General features: G+C 42.5%; 1 protein-coding gene across 1 annotated transcript in view; it reads right to left on the reverse strand.

Moving 5' to 3' along the window:
- Positions 1-355: 355 nt before the first annotated feature.
- LOC132381559 (zinc finger protein 585A-like) overlaps positions 356-23,593 on the reverse strand; it is a 74,551-nt gene continuing 51,313 nt past the window's right edge. The window contains exons 5-7 of the mRNA XM_059951060.1: positions 6,624-6,683; positions 5,427-5,629; positions 356-5,287 (exon numbers count right to left, since the gene is read on the reverse strand). Coding sequence (XP_059807043.1) covers positions 3,976-5,287; positions 5,427-5,629; positions 6,624-6,683 — 1,575 coding nt within the window. The 3' untranslated portion in view covers positions 356-3,975. The remainder of the gene's footprint in view (positions 5,288-5,426; positions 5,630-6,623; positions 6,684-23,593) is intronic.

The following is a 23,593-nucleotide window of genomic DNA, read 5'->3' on the forward strand; positions in this document are numbered from 1 at the left end:
TGCAGTAGAACTTAGACAAAATAGAAGAATGGGTGAAAAGTGGCAGATGGAATATAGTGTTGGGAAATGTAAGATAATGCATTTTGGTAAAACGAACAATAGTGTGGACTATTGACTAACTGGGGAGAAGGTTTAAACATCAGGTTTAGAGGGTCCTAGGTGTCATTGTGCAAGACTCCCAGAAGGTTTACTTACAGGCTGAGTCTATGGTAAGGAGGCAAATGCAATGTTGGCATTTATTTCAAGGGGAAGAGAATATAAAAGAATATAAAATGCTGAGTCTAAGACACTAGTCAGGCCACATTTGGAGTATTGTCAACAATTTTGGGCCCCATATCTCAGAAAGAATGTCAAGTCAAGTCAAATCAAATTTATTTATAAAGCACATTTAAAAACAACTCATGTGGACCAAAGTGCTGCACAAACCATAACAGGTGCCTAAAATGACAAATACAAGAAATACAGATTTAAACATCAAGGCACTCAGCTTACAGGCACAAAATAAACAACACATGAACCTCGGTACAAGCCAAAAATCAGCCACATCAGGAAGATTCAAATGCTAGTGAATAAAGGTAAGTTTTGAGCCTGGACAAAAGAGTCAATGGAGGGTGCAGATCTGTTCCAGAGTCTAGAGGCTGCAACAGCAAAGACGTAGTCACCCCTGAACTGAAATTTAGTTCGCGGGACAGTCAGTGATATAGCAGGGGACCAGCACATTTAGGGTTTTATAAACAAACAGGAGTAATATGGTCCCTCTTCTGGGCTGCTAAGTTCTGGCCTAGTTGCAGGCGGGACAGGGATGACTGACTAATCCCAATACACAGGGAGTTGGAGTAGTCCAAGCTGGAGGATATAAGGGCGTGGATGACTTTGAGATCTTTGAAAGAGAGAAATGGCTTGATTTTGGCAATAGTACAAAGCTGAAAATACTGGCTTTACTTGCTTGTCAAACTTACGCGGAATCAAATATCACACCAAGATTTTTAACATGGGTTTTGACAAGGGTGGACAAGTTACCAAGACTGTTGGTAATCACTTTGATGGAGTCAGGGGGTCCAAATGGGACAACTTCAGACTTGCCTTCATTCAGTTGTAGGAAGCTTTGTGCCATCCAACACTTTATGTCCTCAAGGCAGTTCATGAGGCTGACCAGATTTGACTGGTTGTTTGGTTTCAAGGGAAGATAAAGCTGTGTGTTGTTAGCATAACAATGGAAGGAAATGTCGTGCTTTTGAATGATTTGGCCAAGGAGAAGCATGTATATAGAGAAAAGAATTGGACCTAGGATGGAACCTTGTGGGACGCCGCAGGAGAAACTAGCTGGGGAAGAGAAACATCTGCCTATGTTGACAGAGAAGCTTCTATTTTTGAGGAAGGATGTGAACCAGTTCAAGGCAGTGCCATAAACACCAATCCCATACTGGAGACGGTCTATTAAAAAGGCATGATCCACAGTATTGAACGCTTTGCTGAGGTCAAGAAGAATTAGGATGGCAGAGTCACCTGAGTCGGTCGAGAGGAGGAGATCATTGTACACTTTCAGCAGGGCAGACTCTGTGCTACGATAAGCCTTAAAATCTGACTGAAATCTTTCCAGGATGTTGTTGGTGTAGGTAGGGCAGCAATTGACGAAGAATAACCTTTTCAAGAACCTTTGACAGGAATGGAAGTTTAGAAATAGGTCTGTAGTTACTGGTAAGGTAAGGTCTAAGTTGGGTTTTTTCAGGAGGGGCTGGCCCATGGCACGCTTGAAGCAGGTTGGAATGGTACCAGTAGCCAGGGAACTGTTCATAATAGAGAGGATGCTGGGACCGGCTATGTCAAAGGCATCCTTCAGGAGGGCAGTGGGGACAATGTCAAGGGGGCAGGTTTCAGGTTTCATGGTGGTGTCATTGAAGCAAGTTCAAAGGATGTTCACAAGGATGATTCTGGGAAAGAAGGGGTTAACATACGAGGACTGCTTGGCATCTTTTGTCCTATACTCACTGGGATTTAGAAGAATGTGTGAGGATCTCATTGAAACCTACCCAATATTGAGGACTTGATAGTGTGGATGTAGAGAGGATGTTTCTTGTGGTGGAGGTATCCAGAACTAGAGGGCACAGCCTCAAAATTGAGGGAGAACCTTTTTAGAACTGAGGTAAGGAATAATTTTTTTTTAGCCAGGGTAGTGAATCTGTGGAATGTTCTGCCACAGACTGTGGTGGAAGCCAATTCTGTGGGTATATTTAAGGCGGAAGTTGATAGTTTCCTAATCATCAGGACATCAAGGGATATGGTGAGAAAGCAGGTGTATGGGGTTGAGTGGGATCCAGGATCAGCTACGATGAAATGGTGGAGCAGATTTGATGGGCTGAATGGCCTAATTCTGCTCCTACTCCTGTCATATGGGTGCCTTTCGACACAACTTGGGACTCGCGGCACCTGCACACTTGATTCGCAGTGATAGTACATTCTGAAGCTCAGATTTCTGGATAAGATCATTACTATTGAAAGCATTTACAAGCATCAACTCCCCTCTGCCAAATGGTACCAAAGCAGTCAATATATTTATGAGAACTCAGTGGCCGGCTGAATGCAAGAAGCTTCCACAAGCAATATACTCAATGTTAACAGGCATTGTCAGTAGTCAAATTAACCAAGTTTTTTTCTCTGCCAGCTTCCAAATGTTGCTACTGTCTTTCATTGCTACACTTTTGCCCCTACTCCCTGGCTGTTTCCACAGTCATCATCATATGCCCAAAAACTCTGCCCTGCGCTGACTTGTCTCTGATTTCTGGCCCTGCTCCATTCGATATCCAACTGAAGGTTCCCCAGCTAATGCTTTCAGATGTTAGAGGACACTGGTGTATCCTAAGAACCCATTAGTGTGAGACACATCCCTATAGAAGCTTTGAGAATGATCTATAATATTGAAAAGAGCAGGGATTAATGAGGTTCTTTACCAATGTAATTTTGCCTCAGCGCAGAGATTTGAGGGATGAAGAGTATTTCAGGCATAAATGCAGTCAGCTCATCTTCTTCAGTCTGCAGAAAGACATGCAGGAAAATTAAGGGATACCTCTTCACCCACAGAGTGGTGACCATCATCATAGGGAGAGCAAGTAGCGAACAGTAGGGAAGGATTTAAAAGGACTGTTGTGGAACAGAAACACTGGCAGGGACCAGCTGGGCTGAGTAGACTCCCTGGTGTACACTGGGTATTTTAAACCTGAAAAACACTGTTTAAAATAAAACTGATTTATTTGCACAGATCCAGAAACTCCTCTCCCATTGAAAGTGAACATTACCAGAATAAATTTGTTTTATGCCCAGTGGCCAGGGTGCAGAAATGGCTGTGTCGAACACTGATTAAGTTTTAAGGGTATTGGGGGACTAAGAAATGATTCTCGGATTCTTGTAAATAACGGGTTAAAATTAAGCGGCAGCTTGTGTGTGCTCTGTATGGAGAGTGTGCAACGTTTGTCCTTCGCTAAGGAATCTGCCTTCAGCTTGCTTAGATTAACAACTCACAGTTTTGCACCCGTGAACTAAGCTCCCTCCTTGTTTCTAATGAAAGGGAGTAACTGATAAAGACTGGACAGAACATTCCTTTATTTTAATTAAAGCTCTGATTTAGTTATCTAAGTAATTAAGTTTTGCTTCAACAGAAGAATACCAGTTTCTCTAAGTGCTCTTTGTTTCCTAGTTCTATAAATTGTGTCGTTTCTGCAAGTTAGTCAGAAGCTCGTCACGAGGGGGAGGGGGAGAGACGGAGAGAGAGATTGAGATTGAGATTCTGTCTCCCTGATGTTTGGCTCCAAGCTTTTCGACGGCTGTGTTCCAACAAGTAAACTGGTGAAAGGATAAAGTAAAGAACTGTGTGTGTTGTGGTTATTGGTTCCAGCAAATTTAAGTTTACAACACCAGCAGTCACTTTTGAAGTTGCTTCTCCATTGAGCAACCATGATAGTCAAATATCCAGCATGCAGCTTATTTAAACTTTCCCCCAGTGTGAACTCTATAGTGCATCACAAGGTTGGATGAATGAGTGAATCCCTTGCCACATTCAGAGCAGGTGAACGGCCTCTCTCCAGTGTGAATTCGGTAGTGCGCCACAAGGGTGGATGACTGAGTGAATCCCTTCCCACATTCAGAGCAGGTGAACGGCCTCTCCCCAGTGTGAACTCGCTGATGTATCTGCAGGCTGGATGACTGAGTAAATGCCTTACCACAGTGTGAGCAGGTGAACGGCCTCTCTCCAGTGTGAACTCGTTGATGTACCTTCAGTTGAAATGACCGAGTGAATCCCTTCCCACATTCTGAGCAGATGAATGGTCTCTCTCCAGTGTGGACTGACTGGTGTGTCTGCAGGTGAGATGAACGAGTGAATCCCTTCCCACAGTCTGAGCAGGTGAACGGCCTCTCCCCTGTATGAACTCGCTGGTGTATCTGTAGGTGAGATGACCGGGAGAATCCCTTCCCACAGTCTGAGCAGGAGAATGGCCTCTCTCCAGTGTGAATTGACTGGTGCGCCAATAGGTCAGATGAGCGAGTGAATCCCTTCCCACATTCAGAGCAGGTGAATGGCCTCTCCCCAGTGTGAACTGACTGGTGGGCCAATAGGTCAGATGATTGACTGAATGCCTTTCCACATTCGGAACAGGTGAATGGCCTCTCCCCAGTGTGAACTCGCTGGTGTAGTTTCAATTGAAATGACCGAGGAAATCCCTTCCCACATTCCGAGCAGGTGAATGGCATCTCCCCAGTGTGAACTGACTGGTGTGCCAATAGGTCAGATGACCGAGAGAATCCTCTCCCACAGTCTGAGCAGGTGAATGGTCTTTCCCCAGTGTGAACTCGCTGATGTACATTCAGTTGAGATGACCGAGCGAATCCCTTCCCACAGTCTGAGCAGATGAAAGGTTTTTCCTCAGTGTGAACTGACTGGTGTGCGTGTAGGTTGCATAACTGAGTGAATCCCTTCCCACACACGGAACAGGTGAACGGTCTCTCCCTAGTGTGAACTTGCTGGTGTCTCTGTAGGTGGGATGACTGAGTGAATCCCTTCCCACAGTCTGAGCAGGTGAATGGCCTCTCCCCAGTGTGAACTCGCTGATGCACCTTCAGTTGAGATGAATGAGGAAATCCCTTCCCGCAGTCCGAGCAGGTGAACGGCCTCTCCCCAGTGTGAATTCGCTGATGCACTTTCAGTTGAGATAAGTGAAGAAACCCCTTCCCACAGTCTGAGCAGGTGAATGGCATCTCTTCAGTGTGAACTGACCGCTGTGTCTGCAGGTGGAATTAGTGAGTGAATCCTCTCCCACAATCCGAGCAGATGTATGGCCTGCTCCCAGTGTGAAATGCGTCAGCAGATCAGATGGCTGAAGAATCCCTTCCCACAGATCCAACAGTTCAAAGGTCCCTCTCCCTTGTGAACTTACTGGTCTGTCTGTGGGTAGATTGAGTGAGTGAATCTCTTCCCGGATGTGGAACAAGTGAACAGCCTCTCACCAGTGTGAATTTTCAGATGGATCTTCAGCTTGGATGACAGAATGACTTGCTTCCCGTAGTCAGAACAGGTGAACGATCTCACTATGGTGTGAACTCGCTGATGTATCTTCTCGGCAAATGACTGAGTAGATCCCTCCCATACAAAGAATAGGTAAGTGATACCTCTTCTTGGGTGATTCATCAAGTCTGATGTCAGATGCAGTGAATCCCTTGCAGTATCAATGCAGTTGAAGAACTGATCTCCAGTGAACAAATGCTGGCGTGTTCTCAGCACCCCGGTTCCAATGGATTTCACTGAGTTACAACAGGAAACTTCATTTCAGACACAAAGCACCTTCCCATCTGGGATGAGATAGTTCTTCTCTAAAGACTGACAACATTTATATTGGCATTTCAAAGGAAGTATCCAGACAGCGACAGCAAAAGCGATGTGCTGTGGTGTTTGACGCTCCCATGGATAAATACTTTGCCGTTACTAACCTGTAAAAAGATTTACAAAAAGGCATCAATGAGTGAAGGGTTGCATTTCAGATGAGATAATTTTAGCCTTTGTGCTGTGCTCTGACATCACTGAGGTTCAACTCAAGTTAGAAGAATTACTCCTGATCTTCTAACTGGGCACAGCACAAGCATCCAGACTGACCATTCAGTTATCTACTTTTCTGACTGTATCAGATGGGCCTTTCCTGCCCATCTTCAAACTGTGACATTGGCTCAGTTTGTCTCTCACCATTAGTACTGTTTCAAGTACTGCTCATGACCCCACAGCACTACATAAGCGCACATGATACAGGTTTCCCTCACTATCTGAAGGTAGAGCTATGAAATGGTTCGTAAGCCAGAATGTCGTAAAGTGAATAAGCAATTACCATTTATTTATATGGGAAAAATTGTGAGTGTTCCCACACCAAAAAATAACATAAAAATCATGCCAAATGTGATGAGCAAACCAAGCTAAGATGGGGTCCAGAGCTGACCCCCCCCCAGTGAACTATGCTGCTATTGAAAGGGGGGGGGGGGGGAAAGGCATCCCGTGCAGATGAGAGAGAGAGAGAGAGAGAGACATGATTTAATATTATGGCTCCTTGGCTGAGTGTTTACCTTTGCTACAAGGTCACTTTCTGTACCTGCTTGTTAGATTCTTGCAGAGACAGCAAGGCGGACCGGCTTGATGGATGGCCGGTGCCCTGCGGAGGGGAGATAAAATTCAGGTCGGCGAAGACACAGGCAGAAACACCATGGGACACTGAAAGAGCATTGTGCACTCATGTGAAGGTGGGGGTTTGGAGGATTGATTCGGGGGAAATCCATCAGTGGCTCACAGTGTGTGAAGGTGCAACTGGTGTCCACCCTTGCCTGGGTGACAGGTCTACCACTGAAGAACGGTCGTACGGGAGGGGGGTGGGGGGTCACAGTCAGTGACCATAACAAACAGGAAGATAAAAAAAGGTTCCACTGCAATGGCATCACCTCTCCCGCTCTTTCTCTCTCTCTCTCTCCAACGTTACACCAGCAACTACCTCGACCTAAACTGAACTGAACTCTTCACCATCGTAAGACTATCCATTTACCCCTAGACTTTTAAAGAGCTTGGTTTTGATTCCTATTTCCACACTTCTGTATATATCACTGCTAACCTGTTTCATATATTTGCATTTTTATAGTACTGTATTACTTAGTTTACTAATAAACACTATTAGTTACAGTAATACCAGACTCCAACGTGTATTCCATTTCTGCTGTTTCGGTAACCTGGCCATGGGGGTATGTAACAAATTGGGGGCTCATCCGGGATCTTGACTGTCAAATTGGGAGGATGTTGAATTGATTGGGGTAAATTCCCTTATCTGATTTGGGTTGTGTGGAAAAAAAAAACCCAGCAGAAATGGATGTCGATAAATTTTTGGTGGAGCCAACCTCTGAGGCATTAGAGGATACCAGGAGGGTGGAGCTGTTGAGTATTGCAAGAAAGTTCAATCTTTCAAAGGTGAAGACATCAACAAGGAAGTCAGAAATGCAGAGAGCCATATTATGTATTATGTATCTATGGGGGTGTTTCAAGTAGAGTTGGAGTTGTTCCCTGAAAGTAAACCTAGCAAGGTTGAGATTCAACTTCAGATGGAAAGATTAAGGATCGAGGCTGAGGAGAAGAAAAGGGAGGATGAATTCCAAATATGGAAGCTGGAGGCACAGAAGTAAAGGGAAGAGGCTGAAAGGCAGAGAGAAGAAGCCGAAAAGTAGAGAGAGGAAAGGGAAAATGAGAGGCAGTTTGAGCTGGCAAAGATAAAGGCATTGTAGGAAGGGGGACAGGTAGCAGACCCAGCATAGGGGTTCAAGATGAGTCAGGAGATTAAGTTGGTACCCCCATTTGAGGAAATGGATGTCGGTAAGTATTTTGGGCATTTTGATAAAGTCGCTGTGAATCAGAACTGGCTGAAAGAGAATTGGGCTGTTTTGTTACAGAGTGTTCTTAAGGGGAAGGCTCAGCAAGTCTATTGGGTGTTGTCTGCGGATGAAGCAAAGAATTATGATGAAGTAAAAGGGGCTATACTGAGGATTTACGAGTTGGTTCTGGAGGCATACCGGCAAAGGTTCGGGAATTTGAGGAAGCCGTAGGACCGCACGTATTCAGAGTTTGTCCGTGAGATGCAAATGTACTTTGAGCATTGGTGCACCTTGAAAGGGGCCGGTGTGGATCTTGACAAACTAAAACAGTTGATGCTGATTGAGCAGTTTAAAAGCTGCGTCCCTGAGGGTCGAGAAGGAGGCAGAAACTCTGTCCGCGACTGCCAAGTTGGCAGATGAGTATGCCTTAAGCCACAAGGTAAAGTTTTCTCCAAGTAAGAGCTACCAGAGGGGTAGTAGGGATGGTAGAGAGAGCCCACAGGCTAAGTCAGAGAGTAAGCTGGGGACTAGCGGAAAGGGTAAGGAGGATGAGAAGCAGTCTGGAGGGAAGCTCCCCAGTTTTACAGGTTATAATTGTGGGAAAGCTGGTCACGTAGTGTCTAAGCGTTTTGCTCCCAAAAGAGATAAAGGAAAGGGGAAGGCACCAACCCTGACTGCCTGTATTAAGCCGGATGAAATGCTGCTAAAGGAGGAGGAGTCACGCTGAGTTCAGGAAGGATGTGAGAAATTTCTTTCGACTGGGTTGGTATTGGTGAAGGAGGGGTCAACCCCAGTTCCAGTGAGAATCTGGAGAGACACTGGGGCTTTTCAGTCCTTAATTCTAAGCAAGGTGTTGGAATTTGGTGCTGAGACAGAGACTGGTGACGTGAATGTGCTAGAAGGGATTGGAAAGGGGACCGAGGCCACACTGTTGCATAAAATATTTTTGAAATGTGACTTAGTATCCGGACCAGTCCCGATACGCGATGTGGATGTCTTACTCGGTAATGACCTTGCAGGTGGGGATGTGTACTCAGCAGCGAAGCTAATGAACAAGCCTGTAAGTGCTGGGGACCCACCCATAGATTCTGAAGTTTATACTGCCTGCGCAGTAACCCGAAGCACGTCGAGAAAGGCTGAGACAAACACTAATTTAGTTGAGACAAACCTTGATTTAGCTGAGACGTTTTTACTGTTCCTGAGCAAACAGGATGTAGAGGAGAGTAAGGCTGAGGAAAGTAAGGGGGACGAGGCAGATTAATCGTTGTCAAGGAAGGAATTTGCAAAGGAACAGAGCAAAGATGAGAAACAGATGAGGCAGCTGGAAGGTCCAGTGTTGAAGAATTTAAGTGTGTTCCTGATAATGGAAGGGCATTCTGAGATGAAAAGGATGCCTCTCCCTTGAGGGAGTCTGCTGGGTTAGCAGACGAGGTTGTTTTAACCCACAAGGTTGAGTTTACTCTGGATGGGAGTTGCCCAGAGAGTAGCTGGGAGGATCAGGGGAACCTGGAATTTGAAACTGGGACTGGTATTGAAAGCCTAGAAGAGGCAGCTGTTATGTTTGCCTGTGTTCAGGTTGTTGAGGTACCTGTGGATTCACAAGGTACTGAACTTGGTGTTGAGGCTTAGGAAAGGTCTGAGGTGTCTGACTTGGTTAAAAAGGAATGCAGTCCTTTTGCGTCAGATGGACTTGGTTCAGTGAGTAAGGGATTAACCCTGGCACCAGTGGAAAGTGAGGATTCTCAGTCACTTGTGTTAGAAGATGTTCTAAAAGTTAGTGATGAGATAAAAGCTGGTGATGTGAATATTATTGAAGATATTGAGAAAAGTGTTACTGGACTTTTGAATCAGGTAAAATTAAAGTCTGGAGTGGTTTCAGGACCGTTGACCATGCTGAAGGGACAGTGGTTTGGTAACAAGGTGCCTGCTAGTCTATTACAGTTTGTTTTGGAACTTAAAGATAAACAACTCAGTGATGTCGTTCAAGTTTGTGATTTGGAGAGACCATCTGCTGGTGTTATTATGGAAACTAATAGAATTAAATATCTTGAAGATAAAATTAATGACTTGCTTAAAATTAATGAGTTGTTTGGAAGTTCAGCAAATGGGCTTAGTCTGCAAAACATTGGTGATAAGCTAGCACCTGTGCAGGGGGTCCATGAAGGCCTTATCCGAGCTGGTAAGCATGCTGATCACTTGATGGTTAAGTGTTCTGTTTCAAAGTGGAAAAGGGGCAATGGCTGACCGAGCGCCATTTTGAATAACAGGATTTGGTTTTGCAGGAATCTGACTTTTTTTTGACAAAGCTTGTGAAAGAGAAAGACAATATCACAGTAGATTGACTGTTTCAACATTAAGTTTAAAAGTGAACTAGTATTTGTATACACTTCTGGAATGTGTTACATGATAATCACACATGTATTGGTTCAAACTCTGTAATATACACCTAAGTTAAAAATTATTCCACTGTAGAGAAAGAATTACTCTTGCTGATTCTGGCTTTACAGCATTTGGAAGTTTATGTTTGTCCTGCACAGAAGCCACTAATAGTTTATACTGACCACAATCCATTGGTATTTCTGACTAACATGAAGGATAAGAACAAAAGGTTGCTAAATTGGAGTCTGATATTCCAAGAATATGATGTGAAGATAAAACATGTAAAAGGGACTGACAATGTAATTGCTGATTGTTATCTAGATGTTAGATTTGAAATTGTATCAGTGTTACACTGTTGATTGATGACTACCTATGTATATTAGACTCTGTAATGTGCATTCATGTTTAAATTTTTACCCCCCGTAAAAATTTCCTAAAAAGGTGGGGGTGTGATGAGCAAACCAAGCTAAGATGACCCCTCTGTGAACTATGCTGCTTATGGAGGGGGGAGAGGGAGGGGAGGAGAGGGAGAGACATGATTTAATATTATGGCTCCTTGGCTGAGTGTTTACCTTTGCTACAAGGATACTTTCTTTGCCTGCTTGTTAGATTCTTGCAGAGACAGCAAGGGGGGGACTGGCCTGATGGATGGCAAGTGCCCTGCGGAGGGGAGATAAAATGCAGGCAGACACACCACAGGACACTGAAAGAGCGTTGTGCACCCATGTGAAGGTAGGGGTTTGGAGGATCGATTCAGGGGAATCGATCAGTGGCTCACAGTGTGTGAAGGTGCAACCGGTGGGGACTTGTTTGTGTGTCCACCCTTGCCTGGGTGACAGGTCTACCACTGAAGAACGGTCATATTGGGGGGGGGGGGGGGGTGTCACAGTCAGAGACCATAACAAACAGGAAGATAACAAAAGGTTCCACTGCAATGGCATCACCTCTCGTGCTCTTTCTCTCTCCCTCCAACGTTACACCAGCAACTACCTCGACCTAAACTGAACTGAACTCTTCACCATCGTAAGACTATCCATTTACCCCTAGACTTTTAAAGAGCTTGGTTTTGATTCCTATTTCCACACTTCTGTATATATCACTGCTAACCTGTTTCATATATTTGCATTTTTATAGTACTGTATTACTTAGTTTACTAATAAACACTATTAGTTACAGTAATACCAGACCCCAACGTGTATTCCATTTCTGCTGGTTCGGTAACCCGGTCACAGGGTACGTGACACAAATAACACATAAAATAACAGTAACATATAGTAAAAGCAGGAATGATATGATAAATACACAGCCTATATAAAGTAGAAATACTCTTCTGCAATCACTGCAGCACTGTCTAGCATAGCGAAAATCTCACACATGCACTCTCAGCGGAAGCACTCTCTCCAGTAACCTTTAAGTTATGAAGCTGCCAAATCATATCAGATAACACAAACACATAAAAATGCACAGCCTATATAAATAGAAATAACGTATATATAGTGTAGTTTCACTTACCGGAATCGGGAAGACAGCGAGCACACTGATGATGGTGTGTTAGGCTGAATCGTCGGAGGTTGGTTTGGTGGGAGGTACAGGAGACTGGGGTGTCATCTTGCTAACAGGTGCACAAAATAAATAGAGATAAAGCACAGATGCTCACAGGCACGCGTTTAAGCAATGGCGGCTAGAATGTAACTAATGCAGGTCTTTTGAAACAGCCAGGTGTCGTAAAGTGAACATTTGAAAAACGGGGGGGGGGGGGTCATTGTATTCTATACAAGAGCAACAGAGGATGAGAAGTGACCAGACAGAGGTGTATAAGATGATGAGGGGTGTTGATCGTGTGGATAGTCAGAAGTTTTTCCCAGGGCCAAATGGTTGCTACAAGAGGACACAGGTTTAAGGTGCTGGGGAGTAGGTACAGATTTGCCAGGGATAAGTTCTTTACTCAGAGAGTAATGTGTGCGTGGAATGGGCTGCTGGCAAAGGGTCTTTTGAGAGATTTTTGGATAGGTACATGGAACTTGGAAAAATAGAGGGCTATGGGTAAGCCTAGTAATTTCTAAGGTAGGGTCATGTTCAGCACAACTTTGTGGGCCAAAGGGCCTGTAGGTTTTCTGTATTTCTATTTAAGAGAAAATCTGCAGATGTTGGAAATCAAAGTAACACACACAAAATGCTGGAGGCACTCAGCACGCCAGGCAGCACCTATGGAAAAGAGTAAACAGTTGATCTTTCAAGCCAAGACCCTTCATCTGGACTGATATTACATGGCTGATCCTGGAGACTTTGTAACTACCTGACCTCTGCTTTAGGTGACTGTGGCAGTGAACTAATCAATGGCAATGCCAATGAAGGGAAGGGCAGTACTATTTTTCAATGGAATGTGGCACTTTGATCTGAAAGCTGCAGGTCACTAGTTACACAGGACAAAGATGTTTGACATCATTATATACCCAGAGAGAACAAGACAAAGATGATCACCTCAAGAACTAAAACTGATGAAAGGGTTTTTCCGATATGACATTCCAGACATTCACATTGGTTGGAAGTAGCTTCTTCATCTGAGATTAATGCAGATTTTTGTTAATGTATTAATGTATTTTTGTTTTTATTTTTATTTTTGTTCCGAATTCCTAATCCTTGAATTTAGGTAGCTGAAACTCGGTAGTGGAAGACAAATACAAGCACACCCATTTCCTCCCCTTGCGCTTCTAAACAAGTGGGCAAAGAGCCGAAAGTGTTACCCATGGCCGCCAACATACCCAGAAATCCCCACGCAGCAGATACTCATCTGTTCGCCACAGTCCCATCGATGCGCATGCGCTCCAGAAATGGCGCCAGCACCTACACCCAACACAGACAGAAGCTACCTGAGGCCCGGATATAGAGCGTGGCCTCACCGGCGGAAAAAGACCGACTCTACGCCGGGTTTGACAGGTCACGGTGTGTGCGAGGCTCGCAGCAATTGTCCCTCAAACGCAGTGCGAAAGCGGGTGTAAATTTTATCATTTAAGAAAAATCAGCGCCCAAAGTTCCACTCCTACCTACTGCCGATTCTCCAGAGCCTTTTATCCGCTGCGCGCATGCGCATTTTCTGGGCTAACAGCGACGCGCCTGCGCATTTGATCGCTGGGTCATTGACGGCGAATTCTGAAGCACGGAGATTTCTGGGTAAGTAAGGTGCCATTAATGGCTTCTGCAAGCACCTGTTTCCTCATGCCTCAAACCAGACCAAGTTTTTTATGTAGAACACTCAACAGCTACTTTAGTGTAGCACGCTTCCACAAACAATATACTCAATATCAACAGATATTCTGTGTGTCAAATATCAAAATCCAACTCACTTAAAATGGGATACATCCTGAACCATTTACTGCCAGAATTTCTTTATAACCATATGATCCTCAATCTGCTGAGGGACAGATCAATGTCTCTTAGGTCTGGCGACCAAATAAGATACAAGAAATCCTGGTACAGTCTTACGGTGGCAATTATAGACTGAACCCCCTCCCCCTCTTTCTGCCTTTCCCTCCTTCCCTTCCTGCCTCTCATCCTCTCTTTCAACCTTGTCTCTCTCTCTCTGCCCCCCTCTCTTTATACCTCTCTCTCTCTCTTACTCTTTCTGACTCATTCTCCCTCTTTCTGCCTCTCACCCTCTCTTTCTTGCTGCCCCTCTCTCTACTTCTCACCCGCACTCCTTACACATCTCCTCTTCCTGCCTCTCTCTCCCTCTTTTTCCTTCTTATTTCTGCCTCTCACTTTACCTCTCACTTTCTCTCTTATACCTCTTGCTCACTGTCTCTCAGTTTCTTTCTGCTCCTCTCTCTCTATCTGCCAGTCTCTCTCTTGCTCTTTCTGCCCCTCTCTCTTTCTGCTCCCATCTCTTTCTCCCTTTACCCCTCTCTACCTCTTCTCTCTCTCCATCTTCCTCTCTCTGCCCCCTCTTTCTGCCTCTCCCTTTCAATCTCTTTGCTCTCTTTCTCTTCCTCCCTCGCTGTTTCTCCCACCCACTCTCCATCTTATGCCTCTCACTCTTTCTCTGCCTCTCTCTTCCTGTCTTCCACCTCTTTACATCTCTCTCTTTCTCCAAGCCCACACACACTCCCTACTTGTACAAAGAACTATGTACAAATAGGGAGTGATCTTTTTTTTTACAACAGATTCATTGATTTGTGAGAATAAAATCAGGCCTATAAGGCATTTTTCCCAGTATGAATCAAATTGTTCAAGCTTATGGTTAACAGATGCTGTTATCTTCTCCATTTTGTAAATGTCCATTGTAATTTCCATCCGTGTATTTAAAGTTGGGCTCTCCTGTGATAACCATTTCCTAGTAAGAGTCTTTTTACCAGCCATCAACAGTATTCATTACATATTCATTAAATATTTATCTCTTTTCAACCATTCTTGAGGTATATATCCAAAATATATGGTCTTACTCTCTAAGGGTATTTCACATTTAAAGATGTCTTGTAGGGCATTGTGTATCCCCCTCCAATAGTTTTTGATAACAGGGCAGTCCCAAAAAATATGATAATGATTTGAATTTTGATTTCCACAATTTCTCTAGCAAACAGGGAGGTTACTATCATAATGAGATTTCTGAGAGAGTGTAATAAAATATCTTATCAAGTTTTTCCATCAAAATTCCCTCCATTTCTGTGAACTGGTACACTTCCATTGATATCTCCATATTATTGTCCATTCTTCCTCAGATATAATTGTCCCTCCTTCCTTCTCCCATTTTGTTTTAATGTATGAAGTCAAATGTGTTTTAAGATTTGACAACCCCTTATACATGCTTGAAATGATTCTACTACCATTATCTGAATTATATGCTTTTCTAAAGAGCTCTATCAAGCATGTATTTGCCTTGGTTACATTTTTAAGCATCTTATTGTTGCATCTGTAAATACCGATAAAAATCTTGTTTTTCTAATAAGTTCTCTTCAAGCATTTCAAAACTGAACAGTTTTCCTTCTTTCATTATGTTGCAAAGAACTGTTATTCATTTAACTGTCCAGTCTTTAAATCTAGCATCCAATTTATTTGGTGTAAAATCTGAGTCAAATGCACTCCATTTAAGAACTGCAATATCTCCCTCTAGATTATATTCTTTTATAGTAGTTTTCCATATTTTAAGAGTCAATTTCACCCATGGGTTATCAATTCTGTTTATGTACCTTTGCAGGTTGTTATCAGCCAAAATTGCTTGTATGTGGATGGGAAGTACCTGCTCCTTAATGTTTTTCCATTGTGCGTCATATGATGGGTTGCACCAACATATCACAGCTCTCAACTGTGCTACAAAATAATAATCTCTAAGAGTAGGTAGGCCCCATCCCCCATTTTCCTTTGCTAATTGCAAAGCTTTGAGATGAACTCTAGGCCTTTTGCCCTGCCAAATATACCTTGATAGCATCCATTCATTGAATTGATTTTGATTAATCTCTATTGGTAGGGTCTGAAAGAGATATAACAGTCTGGGCAGTATATTCATTTTAATAGACTCAATCCTTGAACTGAGACTGAAAAAAGGAATCAGGTTCCATCTTGCCAAATCTTCATTAATTTTTTTATATAAAGGCTGATAATTACATTCTGATAATTTTGCCAAATCTTTTGGCATAGTGATGCCCAAATATTTGAAAAACTCTGTGTGCCATGCCCAGGGGTATCGACTTTCAATTTCTCTTGGTGGGAAAGAATATGTTGGTTGCCCTAGCTAGATCAAAATGTCATCCGTATAACAAGCCAATTTATGCTCTGTCCCTTTAATAGTAATTCCCCTGATATCTTCATTTTGTCTGATGTATTGAGCTAATGGTTCCAGATATAACACAAAGAGTAGTGGTGACCATGCACAACCCTGTCTCGTGCCCCTTTCCAAGGTAAGACTATTTGATAAATATCCATTGATTTTAATCCTTGCAGTAGGGTTGTAATATAGTGTCTGTATAGTTTTAATAATTGTGTCTTGGAAACCAAATCTATGTAAAACTCCAAAGAAAATTCCAATTAACTGAATCAAATGTGTTTTCAGCATCCATGCTTATCACTATTGCTTTGATTTTATTTTTTAGTATATGATCCATAATGTGAAGTGTCCTTTGTATATTGTCTTGTGTCTGGTGTTGTTGTATAAAACCTGTCTGATCGTTACGTATCAGTATGGGTAGAAACTCCTCTAATCGTTTGGCCATGATGGAGGTAAATAACCTATAATCTACATTAAGAACGGATATTGGTCTAAATGATCCATATTCTTGCCTTTACTCCCCTATATCTTGAGGCTATGTCCCCTCATTCTAGTCTTGCCTACCAGTGGAAATGACTTTCCTTTCTTCATTTTATCTATGCCTTTCATAATTTTATATATTTCTATAAGATCTCCTCTCATTCTTCAGAATTCCAGTGTGTACAATCCCAGGTGACTCAATCTCTCCTCATAGTTTAACCCCCTCATCTCTGGAATCAACCTGGTGAACCTCCTCTACACTGCCTCCAAAGCCTCATGTTATTGCTGCATCCCTTTATGTAACACATAAAATATTCCTGCATTAACATCCCACTTGGGTTTTGATTCCTAAGGTTTTTCCACGCAGTCAGATGCACTCTTACAAGCAATGCATTGCTCATGCAGTAACACACAAAGACACACGCGCACACACAGAGACACATGAACACAGATACCACTCACATTGCTATCTAGTTCCCCAGATCAGTATACACACATCCCTCTGATGCTCTGAATGGTTTGTTACACACTAGCCAACTGTTCTCTCTAGCCATAATGTCTTGACAAAGACTGAGCGCTATCTGCTTGCTTGCCACTTTGAGAAACCCACACACACACACACACACACACACACAGATACACAAGTGCACACACACACATTCACACACAGACACACACACACGCGTGCGCACACTCACACACACACACACACACACACACACACACACATATACACACACACACTCGTAAATAAGCATGCAGGTGAAGGGTGCAGACACACAACACACAAAGGCAGACATGGACATACACATATAGGCAGATCATCACACACACATATTACACACGAGCACAGACATACAAACACAGACTCAGTCATGCACAGATATATCCACATACAAACACACATACAACCACACAAACACAAATATGCACACTAATACCCACACACAGAAACACGCACACACTTACACACAGACACAGAAGACAAACACAGAAATACGTACACACACAAGACACATGCAGATGCAAACACACATGTGCAGACACACATATGCATAACATTCAGATACAAACACCCACAGACACACAGTTGATATACACTGAAACACACAGTCAGATGCACAAATACACACACAATGGCGTATGCATGCACACAAAGAGAGACACGCATACACATGGACAACACAAAGATACATACACACACATACACAGACAGGCAGACAGACAGACACACACACACACACAGGAACTAACACAGACGGACATGAGCACATATACACACTGTTACCAACTATAACGTTTTCGGAACAAACCAACAGCAATAGATTACACCTGGAATCTGGTTTTGATGTTAAAACCACTACCTTTATTAGGAACTACTTATAATATTGTAAGTTAAAAAAGATAAACAGAAGTTATCAGTGTTATGTGTATCAATATGTGCAAATATAACTCCCAAACTATTGAGCCTGGGGGAACATGGCTTAGGGTCTTGAGATGGTAAAGTAGGAAAGTTCAGTGATCCAAGGAATAAATGCTGGGAGAGAGATATTTGTAATTCAAGGTAAAATGTAGAGAGAAGGCAGTTACATTGAATTCCACACATTCCATGATGCTAATTAATAAATATCAGTTGACAAAGATCCTCCATTGAGTCGTTCCAGATCCACACATGAATTACCACCAAAGCGATCTTTCACAGGGATGTCGTCTTCAAGGGGTTACCACATTACATACCCAGGCAAGGGTTAACTTTGAGTGGTCTCACAGGACATTCCTTAATCCACTCCTGTGGATTATACGAAGTGACCGCCACACATTTGATGTGCACTGGATCAATAATCAACCAACCCTTGTGGGTATAGCAGAGTTCCAAATCCCCAGCTAAAACAAGCTGGAGCTGCTACCTCTTCTAGGTTCGCTCCCCTCTCTCTCGTTCTGACTTCTGACTGTGACTGTCTGTGTCCTTGTTTTAAAGGTAAACAAGCTGCGAGTCAGTCAGTGAACAACATCATAGTCTTGCCTCACTGAAGTACTCTTTTAAAGTTGCAATCCACAGTAAATGAAACCTGCAGGTTCGTAACACTTCCTTCCAAAAAAGGAAAAAAATTGATCTAAAAGAGCAAAATTTTAACTGCAAACTACAGTATGTAAAACAATACATATATGGTTATTATATAACACATTGCAGAAGTATATACAAATAAATACCAGATTGTACTTCACTATTAAAAATACATTGCAAGCTTAATATCTGGAAAGACAATCTGCCATTACATTGTCCTTGCCTTTAATGTGAATTATCATAACATCATATTCTTGCCAAGTCAGACTCCAGTTTAACAATCCTTCATCTTACTCAAAAACACCAATGGAATATGATCTGTATAGTTCAGTCAAAGGAAGAGCAATATCAGCAAAGTTCTTACAGAACTTATGATAATATCCAACCATTCCCAGAAATCTTAGGAGAGCCCTTTTCCCAGAATGGGAATGGAATGGGAACTTCAGAAATTGCCTGAACAGGAGCTAATTCACTGTGACCCACCACATTACCAAGATAGGTCACAGTGGCATGGCCAAATTCACTCTTAACTAAATTAACTGTAAGGTTGGCTTGGGAAAGCTTATCAATCAGCTTTTCTACTGCCGAGATATGAACTTCCCAAGTGCCATTTCCTGTGACTAAATCATCAATATAGGCATCTGTGTGTTCACACCCTCGAATTACAGAATTTGTCATTCTCTAGAATGTTCCTGGAGCATTTTTCATCCCAAATGGCAAAACATTATATTCATACAACCCAGAAGGTGCCACAAATGCAGAAATTTCTCTACCTCTATCCATCATTGGAACACATCAATACCCTTTCAACAGATCAATCTTTGTAATAAATTTAGCTTTTCTAACCTTATCTATGCAATCATCCACCCTAGGGATGGGATAAGCATCTGTTTTTGTTAACGCATTCACCTTCCCATAGTCAGTGCAAAACCTAATACCACCATCGGGTTTAGGTACTATAACACAAGGTGATCTCCACTTTGAAGTTGAAGGCCTAATAATACAATTTTTCAGCATATATTCAATTTCTTGCTCAGCCAATTTACATTTTTCCACGTTCATATGATAGGGGTTTTGCTTAATCGGTTTGGCACCCCCAACATCCATATCATGTGATGTGACTGTGGTTCGATTCAGAACATCAGGAAATAAATTCTTAAACTTCAAAATTAATTCTTTCATTTGTTATCTTTGCTGCGGTTGCAAATGGGCCAACTTGTTATCAATGTTTTCTAAAATAGCTGCATTTGTTAGTCTTACTGGGATGATGTTTGGTTTAAAATGAATCTCAGCAGTATCAACAATTACCTTCAGAATTATCTTCAGTCTCACTACGGCTGTCAACAGCCACCACAGCTGCTGGATGTGTCTCACCAATGTCATTTTCTCATAATAAGGTTTTGACATATAGGTATCACAAAGCTGTGTTTTTCGTTTATGATCAGGTATTTTGATCATGAAATTCACATCACTAATCTGAAGTTCAATCTCATTAGGAACTAAAAATCTCACCTGAAGAGGGCTTGAATTTGTAGGTAACAGTATTACCTGGCTTATCTCCTGGCTTAAAAATTCTCTTTCTCGCCTGTCGATCATACCAAACCTTCATTTTCCCTTGAGCTGTTTTCAAATGTTGTTTTGCTAATTTGCAACCTGTGCACAGCCTGTCCTTGAATGTCAGCACATAGTCTAACAAATTAATATGTAAGTCTTTATTAAGCCACTATCCCCTCACTCGATGACCAAATACAAGTTCAAAAGGGCTAAAGCCCAGTGATTCCTATACTGATTCTCTTGCAGTGAACAAAAAGCAAATGTACCCCTTCATCCCAGTCTTTTTCATTTTCAACACAGTATGTCTTAATCACTGTTTTGAGGGTAGAATGAAATCTTTCTAAAGCCCCTTGTGATTCTGGATGGTATAGAGACGATGTAATTTGTTTAGCTCCCAGTTCATAAACTACCTGCTGGAATAATCCAGATGTAAAATTACTTCCTTGATCAGACTGGATTTCTTTAGGCAAACCAAATACAGTAAAAAAAAACTTTATGAGAGCGTTTGACAGTTTTAGCTTTGATATTTCTGAGAGGTACGGCTTCTGGGAATCTGGATGCTGTACATATGATAGTCAGCAAATACTGATGGCCAGCTTTAGTCTTTGCCAACGGACCAACACAATCCACAGTAGCTTTAGAAAAAGGTTCACCAAATTCAGGTATAGGCCGGAGTGGGGCCACTGAAGTGACCTGATTAGGTTTACCCACAACTTGACAAGTGTGTCGTCCTGCAAAAAGTCACAATATCTTTCTTCAAATAAATCCAGAAAAATTCTTTCATAATGCTGGTTACAGTTTTATTCACACCAAAATGGCCACCTAAGGGCATACAGTGAGCCAAAGTTAAAATTTTGTTCCTGTAAACTTTAGGAACTACAACTTGGTGAACAATCGCCTATTCCTCACTTGCAGGTATAGCAGGTGGTCTCTCCTTTCTCATTAACACTCCATCCTTGAGATAATACCCTACTGGCACTTTCTTAATCTCATCATCTGAGAGAGCTTGTTCTTTTAAAGCTTTAATCTCAGGGTCTCAGTTCTGTTCTGCTATAAACTCCTTCCTAGACAGTGACAAATCTTTCTCATCAGATTTACTATCTGAATCCTGTTGAAACAATAAAGCCAGAAAAGTCCCTGACAAGTCATCACAACCTGAATCCCGATTTTGACTATCATGGGTACCAGAATCATGCTGCACAGAACTATCTGCATTGACTAACTTCTTAGCCGTACTTCGAGTTACTGCGCAGGAAGGATAAATGTTAAAATCCATCTGTGGTCATCAGTGGTTTGGCTTAGTTGTCAGCTGTACTGCAGGAACAACTTTACCATCTGCTAGGTCATTTCCTAACAACAAAGAAACACCATCAACTGGTAAACTGGGCCGGAGTCCTATTTTAACAGGTTCCCTCACAAACTCCGACTGCAAAATTACAGGAACAACGTTGCTCCCAATGCCCTTAATAATATTTACCTCACCAGTGTCAGTCTCATCATTAAACTTTAGAACACTCTCTAATATAAGTGACTGAGAGAAGAATTTGCACTGGTACTGGGGTTGACCCTTCCTTTACTGATACAAACCCATCTGACATAAAGTGATCGAATCCTTTCTTAACTTGGTCAGACCCCTCAGTCCTTAACTGAGCCTCAACAGAATGTTCAGAACCCTGTGGGTTTTTTGGTGTTTCAACCTGCTGAATACAAGCATTTGGGACTGCCTCCTTTTCCTTTCTCTTCTTCAGGACAGAACAATCAGCCATAACATGGCCAGCTTTCCTACAACAGTAACAAGTAAGACCAGAGTATTTCTCCTTTACTTGCTTCCTTTCATCCTTACTTTTGTCACTGGCCCCAGATTGAATTTCTGGTTTACCCTGGTTATCTCTGCTACTCTTTTGGAAGCTCTTACTTGGGGTAAACTTAAACTTGTGGGTTAAAGCAAACTCATCTGCTAATCTAACAAACTCCTGCAAAGTGGGCAGCATCCTTTTCATCAATATAGGTCTTTATGTCATCAGGGACGCACAATTCTTCAATTAAAACCAACTCTTTCAAGCAGTTGAAATCATCATTCACATATTTAGATGTGCACCAGCGGTCAAAACACACAAACTTCCAATAAGCAAATTCCACATAAGTGTGATTCACAGATTTCCTCAAATTTCTAACCCTTTGCCTATAGGCTTCCAGAACCAATCCATAAGCTCTGAGTACAGTCTGTTTCACAATGTCATAATCAGCTGCCTCTTCAACTGTCAGAGCAGAATAAGCCTGTTGGGCCTTACCCATAAATACACTCAGTAACAAGAGAGACCAGCTTCCTTCCAGTCAATTTTGACTCTGAGCTACCTTCTCAAAATGCCAAAAGTATTTATCAACCTCAGCTTCATTAAATGGAGGAACCAATTTAACTTCCCGACTGGCAACAAACTTCTCACCAGGGTCAATCACTAGACCCCTTTGCTGCATTTTCTCTATCTTTTCCAATTGGAACAGCCTCTGTCTTTCTGCTTCTTCAGCTTCAAAACGCCTTTTTCCTGCTTATTCCCTCTCATTGTCTTTTTCTGCAGCTTCTAATCTGTCTCTTTTGGTCGATCCTTAATTGGTCCAGCCATAACTGGAGCTCAGGGGTAACTGGTTTACTTTCAGGGAACAGTTCTAATACCTCAGCGTCAAACTTCCCCGAAGAAATATCAATTGTCGAAGATCCTTCGACGAGCTGTTCCAAATCCACACACGAATTACCACCAAAGTGATCTGTCACAGGGATGTCATCTTCAAGGGATTACCACATTACATACCCAGGCAAGGGTTAACTTTGAGTTGTCCCACAGGACATACGAAGTGACAGCCACACATTCGATGTGCACTGGATCAATAATAAACCAACCCTTGTGAGTATAGCAGAGTTCCAAATCCCCAGCTTCAACAAGCTGGAGCTGCTACCTTTTCCAGGTTCGCTCCCCTCTCTCTCCTTCTGACATGACTGTGACTAACTGTGTCCTTGTTTTAAAGGTAAACAAGCTGTGCCACGTGCGAGTGAGGCGAAGAATAGAATGATTATGCACATTAATACGAGGCTGAGAGCATGGTGCAGGAAGGAAGGGTTCAGGTTTTTGGATAATTGGTCTTTGTTCCAGGGCCATTGGGATTTGTTTCGAAGGGACGGTCTACATCTGAACTGGAGGGGTACTAACATTCTTGCAGGAATGTTTGCCAGTGCTGCTCGGGGGGGTTTAAACTAGATGTGCAGGGGGCAGGGATCCAGAATACGAGAGAAGATGATATGATGAAGGATAAGGGACAGGTGGGGAATACACGTTTCCCAAATATTAATTGTGTAAAGGAGAATGGTGAGACAGAACATGTGTTGGAAAAGTTACATGTACAGAGGGTTGGTCAGAAGGAGCATGGGGTTAAATATGTAGAAGGTTTGGGTAATCTTGAGAAGGTCATCAAAATTCAAGGTG

This window comes from Hypanus sabinus, chromosome 26 (genome assembly GCF_030144855.1).
Source record: "Hypanus sabinus isolate sHypSab1 chromosome 26, sHypSab1.hap1, whole genome shotgun sequence".
NCBI lineage: Eukaryota > Metazoa > Chordata > Chondrichthyes > Myliobatiformes > Dasyatidae > Hypanus > Hypanus sabinus.